This window comes from Leptonychotes weddellii, chromosome 16, assembly GCF_054177405.1.
Source record: "Leptonychotes weddellii isolate Sample4059 chromosome 16, ASM5417740v2, whole genome shotgun sequence".
Lineage (NCBI taxonomy): Eukaryota > Metazoa > Chordata > Mammalia > Carnivora > Phocidae > Leptonychotes > Leptonychotes weddellii.
This window is the reverse complement of record NC_138384.1, coordinates 35,896,152-35,917,746: the sequence shown is the minus strand read 5'-3', so window position 1 is coordinate 35,917,746 and position 21,595 is coordinate 35,896,152. Positions and strand designations below refer to the sequence as shown.

General features: G+C 49.0%; 1 protein-coding gene across 1 annotated transcript; it reads left to right on the top strand.

The window, feature by feature from the left end:
* Nucleotides 1-1,048: 1,048 nt before the first annotated feature.
* Nucleotides 1,049-21,460, top strand: RHPN2 (rhophilin Rho GTPase binding protein 2). Its single transcript, XM_081806680.1, has 11 exons — nucleotides 1,049-1,189; nucleotides 1,520-1,644; nucleotides 3,543-3,709; nucleotides 6,267-6,454; nucleotides 6,859-7,015; nucleotides 8,257-8,376; nucleotides 9,934-10,128; nucleotides 12,558-12,634; nucleotides 13,705-13,851; nucleotides 14,139-14,294; nucleotides 20,102-21,460. The coding sequence occupies exons 1-11, from the start codon at nucleotides 1,064-1,066 to the stop codon at nucleotides 20,360-20,362; spliced, it is 1,719 nt and encodes a 572-aa protein (XP_081662806.1). The 5' UTR covers nucleotides 1,049-1,063; the 3' UTR covers nucleotides 20,363-21,460.
* The last annotated feature ends 135 nt before the right edge of the window (nucleotides 21,461-21,595 follow it).

Sequence of the window (21,595 nt, the reverse complement as noted above, 5' to 3'; positions counted from 1 at the left end):
CTCGATGCCCTTTATACTATTTTTATTTTTGTTTGTTCCCCATCATACTTGCCATCTTCTAATATATAATATAATTTACTTATTTATCTGGTTTTTTTTTTAAGTTTTATTTATTTGAGAGACCGAGCATGAGCGGGGGGAGAGGGCAGGGGGAGAGGAAGAAGCAGGGTCCCCATTGAGCAAGGAGCCCGATGGGGGACTCGATCCCAGGACCCTGGGATCATAACCTGAGCCAAAGGCAGACGCATAACCGACTGAGCTACCCAGACATCCCTAATTTACTTATTTGTTGTGCCTGTCACTTATTGTCTGTGCCCCCTTGTGAGAACAGAAGCTGCATGGGGAAAAGTCTTTGTTTTGTTCACTGATGGAGCCCAGGCCTTACGAACAGTGCCTGGACATAGCAGACGCGCGTCTGTGTGTGCTGTATGCCTGGATGAACTCACAGAGTTGTCATCGAACGCTGGACTGGGGACCCGGTTAGGGGGTCTCATCCAAGTGCTTCATTTGTGGAAGTGCCCAAAGCTGCTCTCACAAAGGTTCCTCTCGCAGTCCCTGAGGGTAGTAGCCTCCTACCAGCTCCTAGATGTGAATTTCCTTTGCTGGGAAGGCCCTCTGCCCAGGTACTGAAGGCGGCCCACAGGATGGACATCAGAGCTCCTGAGTGTCTGGGATGTTTGCCACAATTATTCAACGTATTGTCACTTACACAGTCACTTGAATGTGACACAAAGACATTATATTTTATTATTATTTTTTTAAGTAGGCTCCATGCCCAACGTGGAGCTTGAACTCAGGACCCTGAGATCAAGAGTCATGTGCTCTACCATCTGAGCCAGCCAGGCGCCCCCACAAACACATTTTAAAATTAAAAAAACAACTTCAACTTTCCTTTTTACTGAAGCAACAAGAGGAACATTTTTAAATACACATGCAGTTCAGAAAATAAATCCCACCATCCAGAAAAATCACTGTAGCATATAATCTCCTGGTTGTATGAATTCTACATGTATTTTTAAACCGGGGGAGGGGGGCACATTAGACATTCCTGTTTTACCTGTTTATGGTTTGGAATGACACCTTACAGGATCTCATCTCCTTTTTCTTACAGGATTTCATCCTGGAACATTACAGTGAGGACAGCTACTTGTATGAAGACGAAATAGCAGACTTGATGGATCTGAGACAGGTGCGGTGTGGTGTGTGGCGGGCAGGGGAGGGAAGGGGAGGGGAGGGTGGCTGCCATGGAGGGTGGTTGGAGGTGCTAGGGAGGTGCTTTCAGAACCCTCTGTTCAGCCTGGCCACAGCAGGGGACAGACACGCCCCCTGGCACATCTGAGGCTGGATTCGGGGACTCCTGAGCCTACCCCAGCCCTCTCCACCCCTCCTAGTGCTCAGGGTAGCAGCAGCGGGGGTCCAGGCTCTGCAAACATAGCAAGTGTGACATCTGGGGTGGCTGTGAGCTGCGTCCTCACCTACTCCCCCCCCCCCGCCCCTTCGGTGGTTCCTTTCCCTCCAGGCTTGCCGGACACCCAGCCGGGATGAGGCCGGGGTTGAACTGCTCATGAGCTACTTCATCCAGCTGGGATTTGTGGAGAACCGGTTCTTCCCGCCCACCCGACAGATGGGGATCTTGTTTACGTGGTAGGTACCTGAGGCCCCCCTGCTGCCCTCCCCTTCGGCACCCTGAGGCTCCTCTGCAACCCCGCCCCCTCTTTCAAGCGGTCCCATTTCTATAGGAGAGCCTGGAGACACGTAGATCAAGGGGTGTTTATGTATGAAGGGGATCCAAGGGGAGAAGGCGCCAACAGACCGTGGCTTCTTGCTTCTCCAAGCAAGTGAGCTGAGGAGAAGAGGCTTTTTTTGTGTGTGTGCTCATTTTATTGTTGGGGAAACACGGGGGCTCCGAGGTAGAACTAACAAGAAGCAAGATTCTTATTCCAGATGGGACAGGGGGTGGGAGTCGGGTTTTGTCCCAACGACAAAGGCAGCAAACAGAAATAGATCAGCTCTTAAAAACCTAAGTGGGGCATTTGATTCTTCTCCAGAGTTGGTATTTTCGAAGGTTAGTGCTGTTTAAATACTTTGGAGATGCGGTACCTCTTCCCTGAGGGTACTTAGCATGGGAGAAAGGAGGCCGCGGGGCATATTCGGAGCAACATTGCACCATCGCTGGTGGCTACAGATGCTGTCCTTTTGAAAGGATAGGCACATGACTTTTGCTAAAGATGCCTTAGCTGCCTACTCGGAGTGAAAGGGTAAAGGTGATTTCTCCTTAGTGTTGAATTAGGAAGAATCTCCACGTCTACCTCCTGGTTGACGGGTGAACTTTAAAACAAATCCTGAGTCTTTTAGACTTGAGGAAGAATTATGAGGAGTTCATAATTGCTATGTTTCCTTTAGGAGAAGACATACACACACACACACACACACACACACACACACACGTATTTTTGGAGTGGGAGAGGGGGGTCGGGGGCAGAGGGAGAAAGAGAATCTTAAGTAGGCTCCACGCCTAGCATGAAGCCCGACTTAGGGCCCGATCTCACGACCCCCAAGATCATGACCTGAGCTGAAATCAAGAGTCAGACACTTGGGCGCCTGGGTGGCTCAGTTGGTTAGGCGACTGCCTTCGGCTCAGGTCATGATCCTGGAGTCCCGGGATCGAGTCCCGCATCGGGCTCCCTGCTCGGCGGGGAGTCTGCTTCTCCCTCTGACCCTCCTCCCTCTCATGCTCTCTGTCTCTCATTCTCTCTCTCTCAAATAAATAAATAAAATCTTTAAAAAAAAAAAAAAGAGTCAGACACTTAACCGACTGAGCCACCCAGACGCCCCAAGAGAACACATATTTTTAATATACCTTATTTTTTAGAACAGTTTTAGGTTCACAGCAAAATTGAGAGATTTCCCATATATCCCCTACCCCCACACATTATCACCCAAAGTCCATAGTTTACATTGGGGTTCACTCTTGGTGGTAGTCATTTCATGGGTTTTGCCCATGTGTAAGGACACATTTCCATGTTATAGGATCACACAGAGTAGTTTCACTGCCCTACAACCCTCTTCTCCACCTCTTTCTCCCTCCCCGCCCCTCAACCCTGGCATCTACTGATTCTTTTTGTCTCCACTGTTTTGCCTTTTCCAGAATGCCAGATAGTTGGAATCATAAAGTATGTAGCCTTTCTCGGAGTGGCTTCTTTCACTGAGAAATATGCATTTAAGTTTCCTGCATGTCTTCTCACGGCTTGATAACCCATTTCTTTTTATTGCTAAATGATATTCCACTGTATGGTTGTGTTGCAGTTTCTTTATCCGTTCACTTTTGGAAGGACATGTTGGTTGAGAAGCCTTCCTTTTGTGTGAAATTGTGGGTATCTTTATTCAGTGTGATCAGCCCGTTGGCTTGCTTGGAAATGAATGCTTCATTGCATGTGCATCTTTGTATTTTATTCAAGAAGTGAATTTTGCCCGCTTTCACCCCAAAGCGGCCTTCACCAGCCAAATAATTCATGTTCTCAAAACCTATTTCTTTTAACTAGGTATGACTCGCTCACCGGGGTTCCGGTGAGCCAGCAGAACTTGCTACTGGAGAAGGCCAGCATTCTGTTTAACATCGGAGCCCTCTACACTCAGATTGGGACCCGGTGCAATCGGCGGACCCAGTCTGGGCTGGAGGGCGCGGTGGACGCCTTTCAGAGAGCCGCAGGTGTGTCTCCAGGAAGGCTGCCGGGATAGCGTCCTGGCCTCACTGGGGGGCAGGGCCCGGGGTTCTGCAGCGGAAGAGGGTCCGTGGGCCTTCCCCAGGCCCATGCTTGGGCTCCCAGGGCTGTAAGGGCCAGGCGGGTTTCTAGTGCTGGTGTACTTTCCCACCGAGAGAATTGCTTAACGGCTCAAGCCCTAATGGCCCATGGACACAGCGAACCCCGTGGTTAACAATTAATCTTTTCCGAATGAGTGGCCCCAAGGATGGCAGTGAATGAATTGTTCCTTTGAACACTGTATTGGGGAAGGGGAATACGTTTTTCTCAAAGAGTGCAAATGTAGGCTCTTTCTTTTCTCTTTCACCAGGCCTGGTTCATCACTACATGTTACTTTCCATGTGTTTATATTGTGCTCATTGCGGAAAACTTGCCTGCCCGAGGCTCTCCTCCGAGCCCTCTGTCAAGTGACACTTAGCATCAACCTGTAGAGGACCGGAGGTTGCCAGGCTGGGTGTAGTGGGTGGGTCTGGCTCGGGGGTGTCTGAGGGTCCTGCATTGCTCTCCTGCAGCAGGGCCTGTGGCTGGCGGACTTGCCACTGGGAATGGTGGGAGAAAGCAGCCACGCGGCCCAGACCACAGCACGATCCCCTGAGCGGGCTCCGCGCCAAGTTCCCTTCTGTGCTGGTCCTCGTCGCTCTGCTTTGGGGAGTTACTCCCAGCAGGGGATGTTTGGGGCGTCTCACTTTGCTCTGCAAGGCCGTGAAGAACCAGAGCTTTGTCATTTTGGCTGATCGTGAAATCGCTTATGTTAAAATGACTGATCCCTTGGGGGACGCCCAAGGGGGCTCAGTTGGTTAAGCATCTGCCTTCAGCTCAGGTCATGATCCCAGGGTCCTGGGATCGAGCCCCGCATCGGGCTCCCAGCTCAGCGGGGAGCCTGCTTCTCCCTCTGCCTGCCGCTCCCCCTGCTTGTGCTCTCTCTCTCTGACAAATAAATAAATAGAATCTTAAAAAAAAAAAAGATCCTTTGGGATAAAACAACATGCTAAGATCCCATGTGGGAGTGGATTTCTTTTACTGTACATCCTTTCCTGGGCTCATTTTCTTTCTGAGGAACCTAAAGCAGGCATGCTTGGTGACCCATCTCTAGGATGACAGCAACATAGACAACATGAAGCTTAAGAACAGAGCGGGAGCAAACCCCAGAAGGGAGCAGATAGCCTGCAGCTTCTGCCATCTGTCCACAGGGCAGTTCAGGCTTTGCAACAAAACCAGAGGAACCAGTCAGATGGGATTCATGTCAGAGATTTTATTTCAGCCTCTGGTTGACTGTCAGTCAGCGCTGTGACAGTTAATTTTCTAACATATAAAAAAGTCAGCTAAGGGCCACAGCAGGAAAATTTCCATTGGAGTGGCTGGGTTGGTCTTTCCTGAGGTCCTGGGGAAAAGCCCTGATTTTCATCATGACCCAGGTGTTAAGTGGGAGCATGTCCCGCGGAGAGGCCTCCCGCCGTTAGCCTGCCTGCTTTCTGCTTTCACCTCCATTAAACGCCGGGTCACATATGGGATGCCTAACGGTTGGCCCAGGTGAGACAGGAGTAAACAGGGAGCAGGCTGGTTTCCTCGCTTGATACAGATGGAAGTGTTTTAGAAAAGAATCTTGATTTTTTTTTTTTTATTTTGTTAAGATGCACAAAAGAAAATGACCATTTGTAACCGATTTCGAGTGTTCAGTTCATTGGCATTAAGTACATTCACGTGGTCAGGCAACTCTCTTATCGCCAGAACTTTGTCATCTGCCTGGACTGAAACTCTGGGGGGCACAGTGGGTTCAGCGTCCGACTCTTGGTTTCGGATCAGGTCCTGATCTCAGGGTCATGGGATCGAGCCCCGTGTCGGGCTCCGTGCTCAGTGTGGAGTCTGCTTGAGATTCTCTCTCCCTCTGCCCCTCCCCCTGCCTACGCATGCACGTGCTCTCTCTTTCTCTCCCTCTCTCAAATAAATATAACCTTTAACTGAAACTCTGTACCCATTAAACACTTAACTATTCCTTCCTGCCCCCTGCCCCTGGCAACCATTATGCTACCTTTTTGTCTCCCTGAATTTGGCTCTTTCAGATACCTTGTCTCATAGATCAGAATATTTGCCCACGTGACTGGCTTATTTCACTTCACGTAATGTCTGCATCCATGTTGTAGCATGTGTCAGAATCTCCTTCCTTTTTAAGGCTGAAAAATGATTCCGTTGTATGTATACACCACATTGTTTAACTGTACGTTGATGGACATTTGGGTTGGTTTCTACCTTTTGGCTGTTATGACTAATGCTGTCGTGAATGTGGGTGTACGAGTATCGATTTCCATCGGTTTCCGTCTGCTTTCAATTCTTCAGGGTGTATACTTAGGAAGGGAATTGCGATCTTACGGTAACTGAGAATCAGATTTTTCACAACGTTCCAGAACACGTTCTTAATTTTTGCCTCTCTCCATCTCTGTGCTTTTGAACAGTATGGTGAAATCGATATGACCCCCCACTAACGTGCAAAAAAATTTCCAATTGTAGGGGTTTTAAATCACCTGAAGGAGACGTTCACTCATACTCCAAGTTATGACATGAGTCCTGCCATGCTCAGCGTGCTGGTCAAAATGATGCTTGCACAAGCCCAAGAAAATGTGTTTGAGAAAATCTGCCTTCCTGGGATCCAGAACGAGTTCTTCATGCTGGTAAAGGTGGCTCAGGAGGCTGCCAAGGTGAGCCCTCCTGGGTCCCGTGACTTTTGGGGGTGGGCGGGATGTGTCAATGTGGGCCCATTGGAAGCAGCGGCGGCTTCCCACGGCAGCTTGCCTGTGACCTGGGCGGCGTGCCTGCCCTGGACCGAGTGTGAGCTTGCATTTTCTTGGCAAGCTGTGGCGTTTCTGATACGGATCACTGATTCCATCTGCAGCTTAGGCCAAAAACCCAGCATCATGACCGTTGCCTACTCTCGCTGTGAACTCTGATGCTGAAAGAACTAGGAAGCCTTGGAGCTGCTCCCAGATTCTGGAGCGGCCGCCGGCAGGGCTGCTCCATAGAAGAAAGGGCTCTTTTTCTACAGCCTGGGTGCGTGAGCACCCCTGGGCCAGGCTCCCCATCCCCAGCATTCCTTCTGTTGCAGGTGGGGGAGGTCTATCGGCAGCTGCACACGGCCATGAGCCAGGCACCGGTGAAGGAGAACATCCCCTACTCCTGGGCCAGCTTGGCCTGCGTGAAGGCTCACCACTACGGAGCCCTGGCCCACTACTTTGTGGCCACCCTTCTCATCGACCACCAGTGTAAGGCTTGTGGGCTTGGAGGCTCTGGGGCTTTGGTCAGGGTTGTGCTTCCAGAACATTCTGAGCTGAGTGAGAGCTGTCTGTCTGCCCTGGAGATGCTCCCAGGATTTAGGGGTTCTCCGTTACTGCTATGGAGGAAGAGGGGGAGTGTAATTCTGCCTGGGATGGAGCAGACAGCTCTAAGGAGATGACTTCCTCCCCCACCCCCCACCCCCACCCCCCGGCGTTGAGACCAGGGCTCGGACCAGGGCTAGCGCTCGTGAGGCACTCACCTAGGCACCGAACCTAAGGGGATGCCCCCAAACTCAGTATTCAAGATAATCTTTGGATGTGATATTTTAAATGAATCAGAACTAATGCGAAAAAATCCACGGTGATCCAAATTTTAAATAAGACTACAGATCAGTAACAATGTTGTGCTGACCCACCTCGGAGCCTGAAGCAAAGAGGAATTTTGATGTCTGTTCATCGTACATTTTTTTTAGCATACATTTTGGTATTTAGAAAATTGTATTAAACTATCCTGTATCCTGACTGCTGAGTGTTTGGTGGTGCCCTCTTAAATTTTTAGCCCGAGGTGAGTGTCTTGCTCTCCTCACCCTAGTCTTGGCTCTGATTTGAGGTCAGGTGAGACTCTTGTTGTCATGAGCTCTAATCAAGGTCGCCCCACAGTAGACAGGACAAGTCACATAAACCATTCAGCAGTTGCGGTAGCAACACACATGGGCCAGCAGTTGGACTCTTTTGGTGTAGTCATGGAAGGCTTCTCAGAGGTGGTGACATTTGAGTTGGACCTTGAAGTCTAAGGAGCACTTTTGCAGCTGAACGAGGAGGAAAAGGACAGCTAGAGCTAGAACACTAGCGGAGCTCTGGAATGGAGGCCAGAAGTGTTGAGGTGGGTGGCGGTGAGAGGTTTGGTGAGGCTAGAGAGGGGATGCGTGCCAGGGAGGGCGGATGCAGGCACAGAGGCCACCAGAGGCTTGAGGCTGGGCTATGCTAGGAAGTTCCGTGAGGTGGGTGAGTTGGAGGAGGTAGAGTAGGGGCTCAGAGCCAAACCATGAGCCTCTAGGGTGCACCTGGCCCCAAGTGCACAAAGACTTGTGAGCTGGATGGCCGGTGTGTCCAGGGGCTGAAAGGAGACCTGTTATCCCAGGTGCCCTCTCTGAGGGGTCCGAGGCACTGTCTCCAGAGTCTGTGGTCACATCCACAAGAAGGGATTTACCCTGTGGCTCTCGTTGCAGTGAAGCCGGGAGCTGATGAGGATCATCAGGAGAAGTGCCTGTCCCAGCTTTACGACCACATGCCGGAGGGACTGACGCCCTTAGCCACGCTGAAGAACGGGCACCAGCGCCGACAGCTGGGTATGCCTCGGCTGTCCTGCTCCCTCTGTCTGCAGGCCCTGTTCGATGCCCAGCTAGCTGGTCCTGCTCACAGACAGCCCCAGACAGGTCCCCAGGACAGGGTCCAGAGAGCAGGGCATCCTGGGTCATCCTGGCCACTCTGGATCAGAAACCGTGAGGCACAGTCTGCAGCCTCAACAGGCTCCTGGGGCTGTGTTCTTGCAGGTTCTCTGAGGCCCTGGGCCTCCCAAAGCGGAGCCAGAGCTTTGACGATCTTCCCACCCCCTAGTGGTCCAGGGGATGGCCCTTGGTCATCCGAACGTGGAAGGGCACATTTGTTAATGTTCTTCTGTCACACCTAAGAACTGGTGATGAGTGGTCCTGGTTTGGTCTCTGCCAGGTGTCAGAATCTCTCTTCCCATGTGCGAGCCTGAATTCCTCTACTACCCAGACCTGCTCCTTACACCCACACGCACTTCCCAGTCTCACTGATGGCAACTCCAGCCTAGAGGTGTGCAGGCCAGGAATCCGGGACTCACCTCCCGCCTTCAGCCTTCTTTCTCACCCCACCCATGATTGGCAAATCCCATTGACTCTACCTAGACAATGCGTCCCAGATCCGACCACCTCTCACCCTCCACCCTGGTCCAAGCCACACGGATGCAGTGCTTACTTACCACACATTGACTCCCTTCAATCTCACATAGCCCTGTGAGATAGGCATAATATGATCCCCATTTCACAGTTAAGGAAACAGAGGCCCAGAGAGGTCACGCAGCTCATAACTGGTCCCCCTGCTTTCCTCTTTATTCCTTCATTCCTTCATTCTCAGTTCACATGGGTCATACCACATCAGTCCTCACACCCTAATGGGCTCCCATACCACCCAGAGTAGGGGCAGAAGGCTGGAGACATGTCTGTCCCCTGCTCCTCTCTGGCCTCATTCCCTGCCTTTCCCTCCAGCCCTCACTCCCTCCGGCCACAGTCCCAAGCTCCTTGTAACCCTGGAACACACAGGCATACTCCTGCCCGGGGCCTTTGCACTTGCTGTTCCATCTTTCAGGAGTGCCCTTCTGTCAGATATCCTTGTAGCTTCCCCCTCGCCTCCTTCAGGGCTCTGCTCAAAAGTTACCTTCAAGAAGTCCTTCCTGGATCACCCATCATAGAAGAGCAACTTTCTATCCCAGTCTTCTTTTGCTAGACCTGCTACCTGCCCTGCTTTATTTCTCTCCCTAATCTTATCACCCATGATCCACTACTGATTTCTTTGCTTGTTGATGATCTGTCTTCAACCACCAGCACATAAACTCCATGACGACAGGGGCTAGTTTTTGTTTGTTGCTTCCCCTCTAGTGCCCAGAACACTTGGTAAATATTTGCCGAATGAACGTTTTATAGACCCGAGTGAGCATATTGCACATGGATTTAAGAGGGACTTACGCTGTCCAGGCAGATCGTTCAGAAAAGAGAAGGTGCACCCTTCTGGGCTGGTCCTTGGGCACCTGGGTTCTCCCCAACGTACTCACACTGCAGTTGGCGGGTGCACCGTGTCACGTGGGGTTTGCTTTCTGGGGGCAGGCAAGTCGCATGTGCGCCGAGCCGTGGCGCATCACGAAGAGTCCGTGAGGGAGGCCAGCCTGTGTAAGAAGCTCCGCGACATCGAGGTCCTGCAGGAGGTGCTGTCCGCGGCGCACCAGCGGTCCCGGCTCAAGGACGCTCAGCACAGGGAGGACGACGACCTGCTGAACTTGATCGAGGCTCCCGACATCATCTGTGAGTGACCTGGGAGCCTGTGGGGGGTGCAGAGGGTGCCCCCATTTCTCCGGAGACACAGCCTTGATCCGCTCATCCGGGAAGGCTTGGGCAGACCCTGAGTTCTCTCTCTGCTCCCTCAGTGCAGGGGCTTCTTTATGGTCTTTGTCGTCAGTGACCTCGTGGTAGCATGTGACCCCCCCGTCTCTCAATATGCCCCCCTCGGTGTCGGGGTGTCCTGCCGCCTTGTTTCTGTCCCCACCTCCCTCAGCACCCCCTTTGCTGACTGTTCTCGCCCGATCCCACCCACCCCCTCCTGGCATTCTCGGGGGTCTACTCTCGCTGGTTTGTCTCCTCTGGATGGTTTCCTTAAAGTCTCATAACCTCCCTGGGGTTCTAGCTATCGCTTCTAGTCAGGAGACCTCAGAAACTACCTTCGCCTAGATGCTTCTGCTAATGCTCCACCCCCAGATTCCGTCTGCCTCTGGGAATGCACTCTGCTGTATCGGCCTTTTACCTCCAGCTCCAAGGTTTTAAAGCCAAATGCTTCCTTCTTCCCTCCCCTATGCTTGCTCATTCCTGTTCTCTCCTTCCTTCAGTACCAACATTTTCCCTCTTTCTTGTTTTAGGACAAACTTTTTTTTTATTATGAAATGAGAAGTAAATTTTCCGCTGAAAGAGTAGAGCCAGGGGGTGCAGGGAAAATTTTTACTTTGGCAGTCAAAATTCTTCAAAACCTAGTTTATCATGTGTGCGTGTGTGTGGTGAGAACACTCAAGATCTATCCTCTTGGCGATTTCAAGTAGGCGATACAGTATTGTTAACTGTGGTCACCATGCTGTGTTAGATCTCTAGAACGTACTCATCTTGCACAACTGAACCTTTGTACCTTTGACCAACATTGCCTCATTCCCAACCCCCACTGTCACCCCACCATTCTGCTGTCTGCTTCTATGAGCTTGACTGTTTTAGATTCCACGTATCAGTGAGATCATGCACCACCAGCACTTTCTAGGCATTTCCAAGATGTTAATTACCATCCGGGGTTCAGGAAGATGGAAGTGAATGGGACAGTTGTTGCTGCCCTTGGGGAGGGGGCTGTCGGTTCTGCCCTAGGAGGCAGGAGTTGGGGGGCCTCTCTGAGAGGTGACTTTATAGTTAAGGAATGACTAAGATCTTTTAAAGAGTTAGGGGAAGGGGTGGCCCAATCAAGGGAACCCCCTTTGTCCATACCTCCTTCCACCCCACTTCCTACACCTCTGTCTCCTGTCTCTGAGGTTCCACCTCAATTTCCAGGGGCCAGTTGTTAGAAACAGAGCCCTGCTCAAGCTGGAACCCTGGGCTTGACTGTGGTAATGCTGGCGGATATCTACTGAGCATTTGAGGTCTTCCAGGCACAATAGTAAGCACGACAGGTGGAATCTCATTCAACTCTCCCTCCAGCTCTATAGGGAGGGACTAGGATTGCCCTCCTCTTAAAGATGAGCCAGTACAGGCTTTAGGGAAATCAGACTCTTTGCCCCAGGTGAGCAAGCTGGTAGGTGGAGGCAGGAATGGCACTCCATGATTCTCTTTCATGGACACTGGCACCTCCTCGGCCCCTTTGTCCACACAGTGTGCTCTGTGGCCAGGAGGTAGAGATACGACCTCCACGGAGGGAGGAGGGGAACGCGGCTCCTGGCGAGGCTGTCCAGGGCTGATGGTGCCACTCTGGTAATGGATGGGCACCCTGTTTGAGCCCAACACTGTGTCTGGCAGTTTGTAGAAGCCCCAGGGCCATCCTGCAAGTAGAGGGCTGTGTTCTACCTTGGCAGGATCAGGCTTCTTCCTCAGATTTTCTTTTTATGCTGTTCTTTCTGTATACTTAGCCTGTTCTGGGATCCTGTGTTAGGAGCTGACTAGCCTCGTGGTAAGGGTTGGCTTGAGCCTCCCATGAATAGGATGGTGGAGATTTAAGCTCTCAGTGGACACGACCTGACAAACTGACATCCCACTAAAATCCTCATCTCACACGTGAATGATGAAAAGAGGACGCTCATCTCACCCAGGACTGTGTGCTGAGAGACACGGTACTTCCTCCTGTAATAGCCACACTTGAAATGTAGATGACTTCTTAGTCGGGTTTCATGAGTGCCAAAGGAAGTCTGCTAGAATATATGTACGCTTCTTGAAGGCAGGGGATGTGTCTGATTGTCACTATTCTGTCCCAGCCCCACAGCAAGGTATGGCTCATGGCAGGTACCCAGATGGAAGGTACAGGTGACACTGGGCCAGGGGGTTGACCAGCAGTCCATCTTCTGTACTACTTGTCTAGACCAAGAGGAAGGCCAAGAGACCAGGAGAAAGGTCTGCTTCTCTTCCCTTTGGAAAAAAGACTTAGGCTTGAGTTTTCAAGGATCACTTTCAGTTACAGAAACATTTACACTTTTCCTTTTAATATTCTTTTCCAGCTAAAACTGAGCAAGAGGTTGAAATTATATTGCCACAATTCTCCAAGGTGACAGTGACAGACTTCTTCCAGAAGCTGGTATGTTGAATGCTTATTTCATAGTGACTCAAGGGGACAGCTCATATAAGTTGGAAGTATGTAAAAGGCTATTTTTAGATCATTTTAGATTTTTTTTTAAGTAGGCTCCATGCCCATTGTGGAGCCCAACACATGACTTTGAGATCAAGACCTGAGCCGAGAGATGAAGAGTCGGATGCTTAACCGACTGAGTCACCCAGCGCCCTAATAATATTATTAGACTTTTTAAATTAGAGACTTTATATTAAGATGATTTTTAAAAAAGATTTTATTTATTTATTAAGATTTATTTATTTATTTGAGAGAGTGAGAGAGCACAAGCAGGGGGAGCCCCACAGGGGTGAGGGAGAAGCAGGCTCCCTGCTGAGCAGGGAGCCCAATGCAGGATTCGATCCCAGGATGGCGGGATTCTGACCTGAGCTGAAGGCAGGCACTTAACCGACCGAGCCACCCAGGTGCCCCAAGATTTTATTTGAGAGAGAGAGAGTGCGTGCATGGGAGCAGGGGGAGGAGCAGAGGGAGCGGGATAAGCAGACTCGTGCTGAGCGCACAGCCTGATGCAGGACTCGATCCAGGACCCTGAGATCATGACCTGAGCCCAAATTAAGAGTTGAACGCTCAACCAACTGAGCCACTCAGGCGCCCCTAAGATGACTTTTTAAAGAACATTTTCTTGGGGTGCCTGGGTGGCTCAGTCGGTTAAGCGTCTGCCTTCGGCTCAGGTCATGATCCCACGGTCCTAGGATCGAGCCCCGTGTCAGGCTCCCTGCTTAGTGGGGAGTCTGCTTCTCCCTCTCCCACTCCCACTACTTGTGCTCTCTCTCTCTCTGTCAAATAAATAAAAATCTAAAAAAAACCCCAACATTTTCTTTAAAATATATTGGCTATTTTAGAGAAAATGGCAGTTAATGTTCTTGTTTGACTGCTGTAGCACGTATTGTCCCTAGTGGTGTCATTGGTCTCCGAACAAGGCCGAGTGACATCTGCAAGGACAAGGTGACATTTCCTGTAGCTTTCAAGTGCCTGATTCAGCCTTCAGATCCTACACCTAATGCTGCTCTGTTCCAAAGGGCCCCCTGTCGGTGTTTTCGGCTAACAAGAGATGGACGCCTCCTCGAAGCATTCACTTCACTGCAGAAGAAGGGGATTTGGGGTTCACCTTGAGAGGAAACTCCCCCGTTCAGGTCCACTTCCTGGATCCTCACTGCTCTGCTGCGGTAAGCGTGTGCCTCTCTAGATCAGGAGAAAAACTCACCGTTGCCTTGGAAGCAGTCAGACCAGTCACGTACGAAGAAAGCTACCCAAACAAATCTACCTGGGTATAGGAATGAATTTAGGATTCCTTTGTGTAAAAGGTCTGACTGTGAAAGGCCTCTTGCGGGTGCTACCCGCCCAAAGAGCAAAGGATTCACGCGTGCTGTCGATTTTGTTCATGTACTTGGGAACTGATCCAGGGATTGGAATGAATAGAACACTGACCTTCCTGTAAATCCTACGTTTGTAGCTGGCAGGGGCCAAGGAAGGGGATTATATCGTTTCCATTCAAGACGTGGATTGCAAGTGGCTGACGGTGAGCGAGGTCATGAGGCTGCTGAAGGCGTGTGGCAGGGACGGCGTGGAGATGAAGATTGTGAGCCTGCTGGACTTCACCTCGTCCATGGTGAGTGCTGACAGGCCGGCAGGAAACAGAGTTGTAGAGTGAGGCCGGCGTGAGTCCAGCCCCAGGGGTGTGCCAGGCCCTGCACCTCCTCCTGCCTGCATTGGCGACCTGACGACTGGACTCCTAAACTCGTCCTTGCTGGGATGTGCTCACCTGGGGCCAGAGATCATTGGAAAACTGTAAAAAAGAATGCTGTAGATGAAAGAACCACTTGATTTATTTTTCTGAATTTTTTAAAAGATTTTATTTTTTTATTTATTTTTAAAGACTTTATTTATTTGAGAGAGCAAGAGAGAAAGAGAGAGCAAGCATGAGCAGGGGGAGTGGGAGAGGGAGAAGCAGGCTCCCCGCTGAGCAGGGAGCCCGATGTGGGACTCGATCCCAGGACTCTGAGATCATGACCTGAGCTGAAGGCAGATGCTTAACTGACTGAGCCACCCAGCATCCCTAAAGATTTAATTTAGAGAGAGAGAGAGCGTGAGAGTGAGTGAGCGGCAGAGAGAGGGACCAGAAGGGGGAAAGGGAGAGAATCCCAAGCGGACTCCCCGCCGAGCGTGGAGCCGGACACGGGGCTCTATCTCACAACCCTGAGATCACGACCTGAGCCAAAACCAAGAGTCAGATAGTCAACCAACTGAGCCACCCAGGCACTGCCTGATTAAGTTCTTTTTTGATTACAAAAGTAATATGTACTCATGGTAAAAAAAAAATACTGAAATGGTACAGAATGGTACCTTAGACACTTCCCTCCATAACGGTACTCATGTATTCATTCAACAGATAGTGACTGAGCATCTGTGTGTGTCAGGCCCTCCCTTGGTGTTAGAGCTATGGTTCATCTAGTCTGATGCGGTCCCTGCCCCCATAGAGCGGGCACTAAATACGCAAATACGTGGTTGTGATTCTGATAAGTACAGTACAGAAAATACGATGTGTAACGTGACAGAACGTCTGGAGGTGGGGGACGCCTGGGTGGCTCAGTCATTAAGCGTCTGCCTTCGGCTCAGGTCATGATCCCAGGGTCCTGGGATCAAGCCCCGCATCGGGCTCCCTGCTCAGCAGGAAGCCTGCTTCTCCCTCTCCCACTCCCCCTGCTTGTGTTCCCTCTCTCGCTGTGTCTCTCTCTGTCAAATAAATAAATAAAATCTTAAAAAAAAAACAAAAAAGCAAAGAACGTCTGGAGGCGGGAGAGGCTCCTCTAGAGAGGGCTTGTACTGAAACAACGAGTGACAGGGACGAACCCCCCATTTGAGGAGGTGCAAGAGGAGCCTTCTGGGCAGGGGGACCAACAGGTGCAGAGAGTCCCTGTAGCAGGAAGAAGCTTCTCCTGTGGGAGGATCTGAAAGAAGGCCTTCCAGCTGGAACATGGTGACAGGGAGGGAGTGACAGGAAGTGAGGTGGGAGGGAGGCAGGGCCTCATAGGCAGCGGTGGGAGTTTGGAAGCCATTGAGCCTCTCGAGAAGGGGAATGATGTTTATTTCAGAAGGACGTCTTACGTCTTGTTGCCTGGAGGCTGGCTGGGCGGCAGTAGCGGGAGCTGGCTAGGGCAGGTGCCCGGGCCAGCGAGCTTAGCCCCTGACGTTAGGGCGGGTGGCGGCGGAGGGAGGGAGAGGTGCATGTGCCCGAGATGTGGTTTTGGAGGTAGAGCTGACAGAGGTTTGTAGATGATTTGTGTAAAAAACATCCTGGAGAGAAAAATGACTCCCCGGGTTTGGGCTTGAACGAAGGCACCGTTTTTTGTAATGACGGGGAAGAGGGCGAGGGAGGGAGAGGAGAGAGGAAACAGAGTTGTACCGTGAATGTTTCACATGATGTTAGACGCCCAAATGTAATGTGAAGTAGGCAGCTGGATGTCCACATCTTCAGTTCAAGGGAGAAGTCAGAGCTAGAAATAAACATCAGAGAATCACCAACACAGAGATGATATTTAAAGCTGTGAAGAGAGTAAATGGAATTACCCACGAGGGGCTGAGGGTCAGGGACTCAACCTGGAGACACAGCAAGCATCTGGAGGTCAGTTAGAAGAGAAGCAGGCGCAAAGGAAGTTGCGGAGCGGCATTTAGAGAGGATAAAAAGAAGCTTCTGGAATCGAGAGAAGAAAATCCTGCCAAGAGAAAACGGTCGGTTGTGTAGAGTACAGTTAAGAGATGGAGTTGTGTTTATTATATTTGACAGCAGGACAAAAGGACACTTTCCATGGAGAGATGGAAAGAACTCTGATGAGAGAGGCCTGGAAAGTGAATGGATCGTGTGAGTCCTTTGATAAGAAATGTCCAGAACAGGCTTATCCATAGAAGCACAATGTAGAGTAGAGGTTGCCAGGGACTTGGGGGGTCAGGGAATTGGGGGGTAACTGCTGATGGGTTTAAGGTTTCCTTTGGGAGGGGAAAGAATTGTTCTGAAATTAGGTGGTGGTGGTGCTTGTACAACTCCGCATAGACTCAAAGCCACGGAGTGGTATTAACATAGTGAACTTTAAGGTATGTGAATTATATCTCCATTTAAAAATGAAAGAAGATGAAGTCGGACTCACAGAGCATCTTGGGGGAAGGGATCACTGAGAAATGGAATTTTTAGGGGCAGAATCTTTAGAATTGCTGGGCAAGGGATCAGGGTCCCAACCAAAAACAAAAGAAGGTTGTCCAAAAGCAGGATAAATAAAAGAGCTGGGCTCGGGACCAGAGGGTTGGGGCGCGCGCATGTGTGTGTTGCCCAGCACATGGTGTGGCTTTACAAGGAGAGAGGTTTGTCTTTCCATTCTGTAATAACTTGGAGCCAGGCTTGTGAAGGAGCTGAGGTAGACGTAGAAAGCAAGACTTTCTAGATGCAGACTGCGTGAAAAGGAATCCTGGCTTTATCGCCCGTGGTGACCATGGGCATCAGGGACTGGTTCTGAGCTCCAGGAAGATGGCGAGGTGGTGCCTAGCATGGGATATGTGTCTTTCACAAGAGGTGTAATAATAACCATGATAGGGTTATTCTTGTCACCCAGCGAGGCCTTAGACAGTGGCAACCGAGCGCCGAGTTTTTAACTGCTGGGCCTTTGCTCCAAACAAAACCAGATAATGAGAATAAAGCCCAGGGACCTAGCTGAACAGATGATCTGCTCCGCAGTCTTTGGATTGCGGTGGGGACCCCCAGCACTCCTCCATGGGGCACGTTTGGAATACTGCTGATGTAGCGGAGAGACCCCAGGCCTGGAATTGGGCCCTGCCTGCTGGAAACCAGCTGTGTGGCCTTCAGCAAGTTAGTACCCTCCCTAGGATTGTTTCCTCATTTGTACAAAGTGGAATGAGTGCCAGGCTCTCAAACCGGGCTCCCTATTGCTGTGAGTCAGAGGGGTGCCTGGATTATTTGGAGAATGGGTAATGGGGAGCATGGTGCTTGAGGACAAGAGAAAAGGGAGTGGCAGGAAGGGAGCAGACATGGAGGCGTGAGCTGGGAGGGGGACATAGGGAAAAGGGAAGCTTTTCAAGGGGGGTGGTGGTAGTCGTGTGGGTATGTGTGGGTATCGATAACACAGTAAAGGTCGGGGAGGCAGGAGTGCAGGATGGAGGACATACCGGGAGGAGGGAGTGAGAATCAGGCACACAGAAGGATTTGTCCTTAGGAACAGATGCTATTAAGTATAGCACAGTACTATCAGGAGGACATGTGTGGGGCTTCAAGGAGACATCTAGGAGAGAAGGAATGAATTTACTAGGACAACCTTAGGAGTACCAGGTAATGAGGTGCCCTGTAGAGGTTTGAGGCCAGGGTTAGGGTTTCAAGGGAGACCAGTCGGCTTGGTAAACATCCCCCAGTAACGTGCAGCCCTTTGGGTACAGGCCTGGGGGGAGGCAGAGGGTGGAGTTTAACTAGACTTGGCATTCGCTGGTTGAAGTATGGGAGAGGATCGAGGGTATTTATAAGAGAATGGTCATAAAGATGCATAATGGAGTTTAAGCAGGTTAAGGTTGAAAAGTGTTTGCAGGCATGAAATCTACATCCAGAACTATTTATTATTTTTTTGTTTGTTTTTTAAAGATTTTATTTATTTGACAGAGAGAGATACAGTGAGAGAGGGAACACAAGCAGTGGGAGTGGGAGAGGGAGAAGCAGGCTTCCCTTCGAGCAGGGAGCCCGATGCGGGGCTCGATCCCAGGACCCTGGGACCATGACCTGAGCCGAAGGCAGACGCTTAACGACTGAGCCACCCAGGCGCCCCTTTATTATTGTTTTTAATGGGAGCGCGCATGCATGTCTTGTAGAGTATGCTGGGAGTAAATGGCAGTTTTATAGAAAAGGAAGAGACATCTTCATCCAAAGGATCCAGACTCGAGAGGGACAGTTTAGAGTGAATACCCCTTCCCTTCTTTATTGTCCCACCTCTCAAATGCCTTGATTTCTATGATGACTATCATCCCCCACCACTTTAGATATGTAGTACGTATATTTAAAGGCCTGGTTTCGGTGCCTGGAACATAGTAGATGTTCAGTAAACATTTGGTGAACAAAGCAACTCCAATGTTAGGCAAACCTTGGAAGCAGGGGATAACCCACATGGAAGATTCTGGAAAAGTATCTGCAGCTTTCCTATTTGAACCCTACACGATCCTTTAAAAGTTAATAGTAGTGCTCACTGGGCAAAGAGTTTCAGCTGGGGAAAAGGAGAAAGTTCTGGAGGTGGACAGTGGTGATGGCTGCACAGCAGTTGAATGTACTTAATGCCACTGGACTGTACCCTTGACAGTGGTTAAAAGGGCCAATTTTAGGTTATGTATATTTCCTCAGTTTAAAAGATAGGGGGGAAAGGTTACGAGTATCCTCACCACAGATTCCATATTGTCTATAAAGAGAATGAAGTTGGGCGCCTGGGTGGCTCAGTCGGTCAAGCGACTGCCTTCGGCTCAGGTCATGATCCTGGAGTCCCTGGATCGAGTCCCGCATCGGGCTCCCTGCTCGGCAGGGAGTCTGCTTCTCCCTCTGACCCTCCTCCCTCTCATGTGCTCTCTCTCTCTCATTCTCTGTCTCAAATAAATAAATAAAATCTTTAAAGAGAATGAAGTTGATCTGTACCTACTGGCATGGACTGAAATCCAAGGTATGTTCATTAAGTGAAGAAAGCAAGAGGCAGACCAGTGTGTAGTGTCTTCCTTTTCAGGAAAGACAAACGGTGACGTATACCTATGCACACATCAATACCTGGATCGGAACATCATCTCCAAAAGTGTAACAGAGGGCACCTGGGTGGCTCAGTCAGTTAAGCATCTGCCTTTGGCTCAGGCCACAATCCCGTCAGAATCCCAGGGTCCTGGGATCAAGTCTTGCATCAGGTTCTGTGCTCAGTGGGGAGTCTGCTTGTCCCTCCCCCTCCTTTCCTCCCCCATGCTCATGCTCTCTCTCACTCTCAAATAAATAAATAAATAATTTTTTAAAAAAAATTAAAAAAATAAAAGCAGAATAGTAATCGTGCTTACTTCAGGGGAAAGGCCTGGAAGTCAAGGTGCGAGGGATGCCCTACTCTTTAGTATATGTATTTTCATATTGTTGAGCATGAGTATTATTTTTACAAATAGAATAAGAACCTTAAAAAGCGAGTCCTACTGCTAGCCTAAATTACTACTACTGAGTCTATTCCTTAAAAATTGTCCTTGTTTTTAGGAACCGAATTCTATGTAAGCGTTAATTCACTCGAGTTCCAGAATTATATCAACTTAATTTTAAAAAGGATTCTGTAAGTGCAAAATGTGAGCCTCAGACTTTGCAGTCACTTATCAACTATCTTGAGGACTTCTAACACCGTTTTTCGTCTTTCCCATGTGCAGCATAATAAGTGTGCAACATACTCTGTGGGAATGCAGAAAACCTACTCCATGATCTGTTTAGCCATAGATGATGATGATAAAACTGATAAAACCAAGAAAATCTCGAAGAAGCTTTCTTTTTTGAGTTGGGGCACCAACAAGAACAGGCAGAAGTCGGCCAGCACCTTGTGCCTCCCGTCAGTTGGGGTTGCGAGGCCTCAAGTCAAGAAGAAGCTTCCCTCTCCCTTCAGCCTTCTCAACTCCGAAAGTTCTTTGTACTAATGTGAGGAAACAAAAAACGTCCAGGCCCCAGATGTCTCCGGTGCTGACCAGGCCTTCCTATTTGTGCCACAGTGGAAAATTTCTAAATATTCGCAAATCCCATTTTGTCACTGGGTAAACTCACAATTGGTAGGTCTTCATGAATGAAAGTAACAAGAAACCTCAAGAAATTGGGGAGTGTCACCATATTGCTGCAAGTTATTTATTATATAAAGTATTGTAAATAGAACGGTGTTGAAAATGTGGCTATTTTTAACAGCTGCAGTGACAATTTGTAGTTACTATCAGAATTAAATAGGGTTCCCTCTCTTGGTCCTACTTGTAATCATTTCTAGCCTTGGGTAATAGATCATTCCTTAACTCGGAATTCAGATGACCCCAAATTAAGGCAGGTCAAGGAACTATACCGATTTAGTTATATTACTAAGTTAGTATTATTAAGAAATGTTCCAAAGAACTGCTTCCTAAGGGGAATTCATGAACCTAAAATGGTAAGATTTTACGATTATTTCTACATAATATGAATGCTGTTGCCAGATAAAGTCTAGTGACAAATCTGTCATAACTTACCAGATAAAAACAAAACAAAAAAACCACACACAATTTAGGAACAGTGTTGCTTCTAGTCTGATGTCATTTACAAGTTGCTAACACAGTGGCAGTGTTAGATGGGGATGCTATCTACAAGGTAGACAATATGCTGTTTGATACTCAAAACATTTTTGTTTAAAGTAGAAAATACGTAATTATATATTTTAAGAGTCTTTAAGATGGGTTAGAAACATTTTATAAGGTAAAGATGTAAATGATTCTAGTTTAAAGCTCTATTTGACTTTTTAAAATGACATTCTTACCTGTCAATTTCTCTTGACATAAGGTGGATGATGCCGTGATTCTTGTAAGATTCACGGTTGACATAGTACAAGTTATATAGTTAAAAAAAAATAGCATTGTAATCTATTTTTGAGAATTAACAAGAACGTAAATATTTTCTAGTGGGCAATATCAAAAGGGAAGCAACCGTATTTGGGAAAGTGTATCCACTACTGTTAGGGACATTTTGTATAAATATTTAAATAAACATATTCATTTGCCTGAGTTAATAGTTTTTTTGGTTTTTGTTTTTTTTCACTTTTTTCCTACTTATTTCACTCCTCTTTCAAATTGTTTCTACCCTAATGCACAAAATGTTCTTATGGTTTGGTCTTTTATAATGACTAACATTTCACAAAA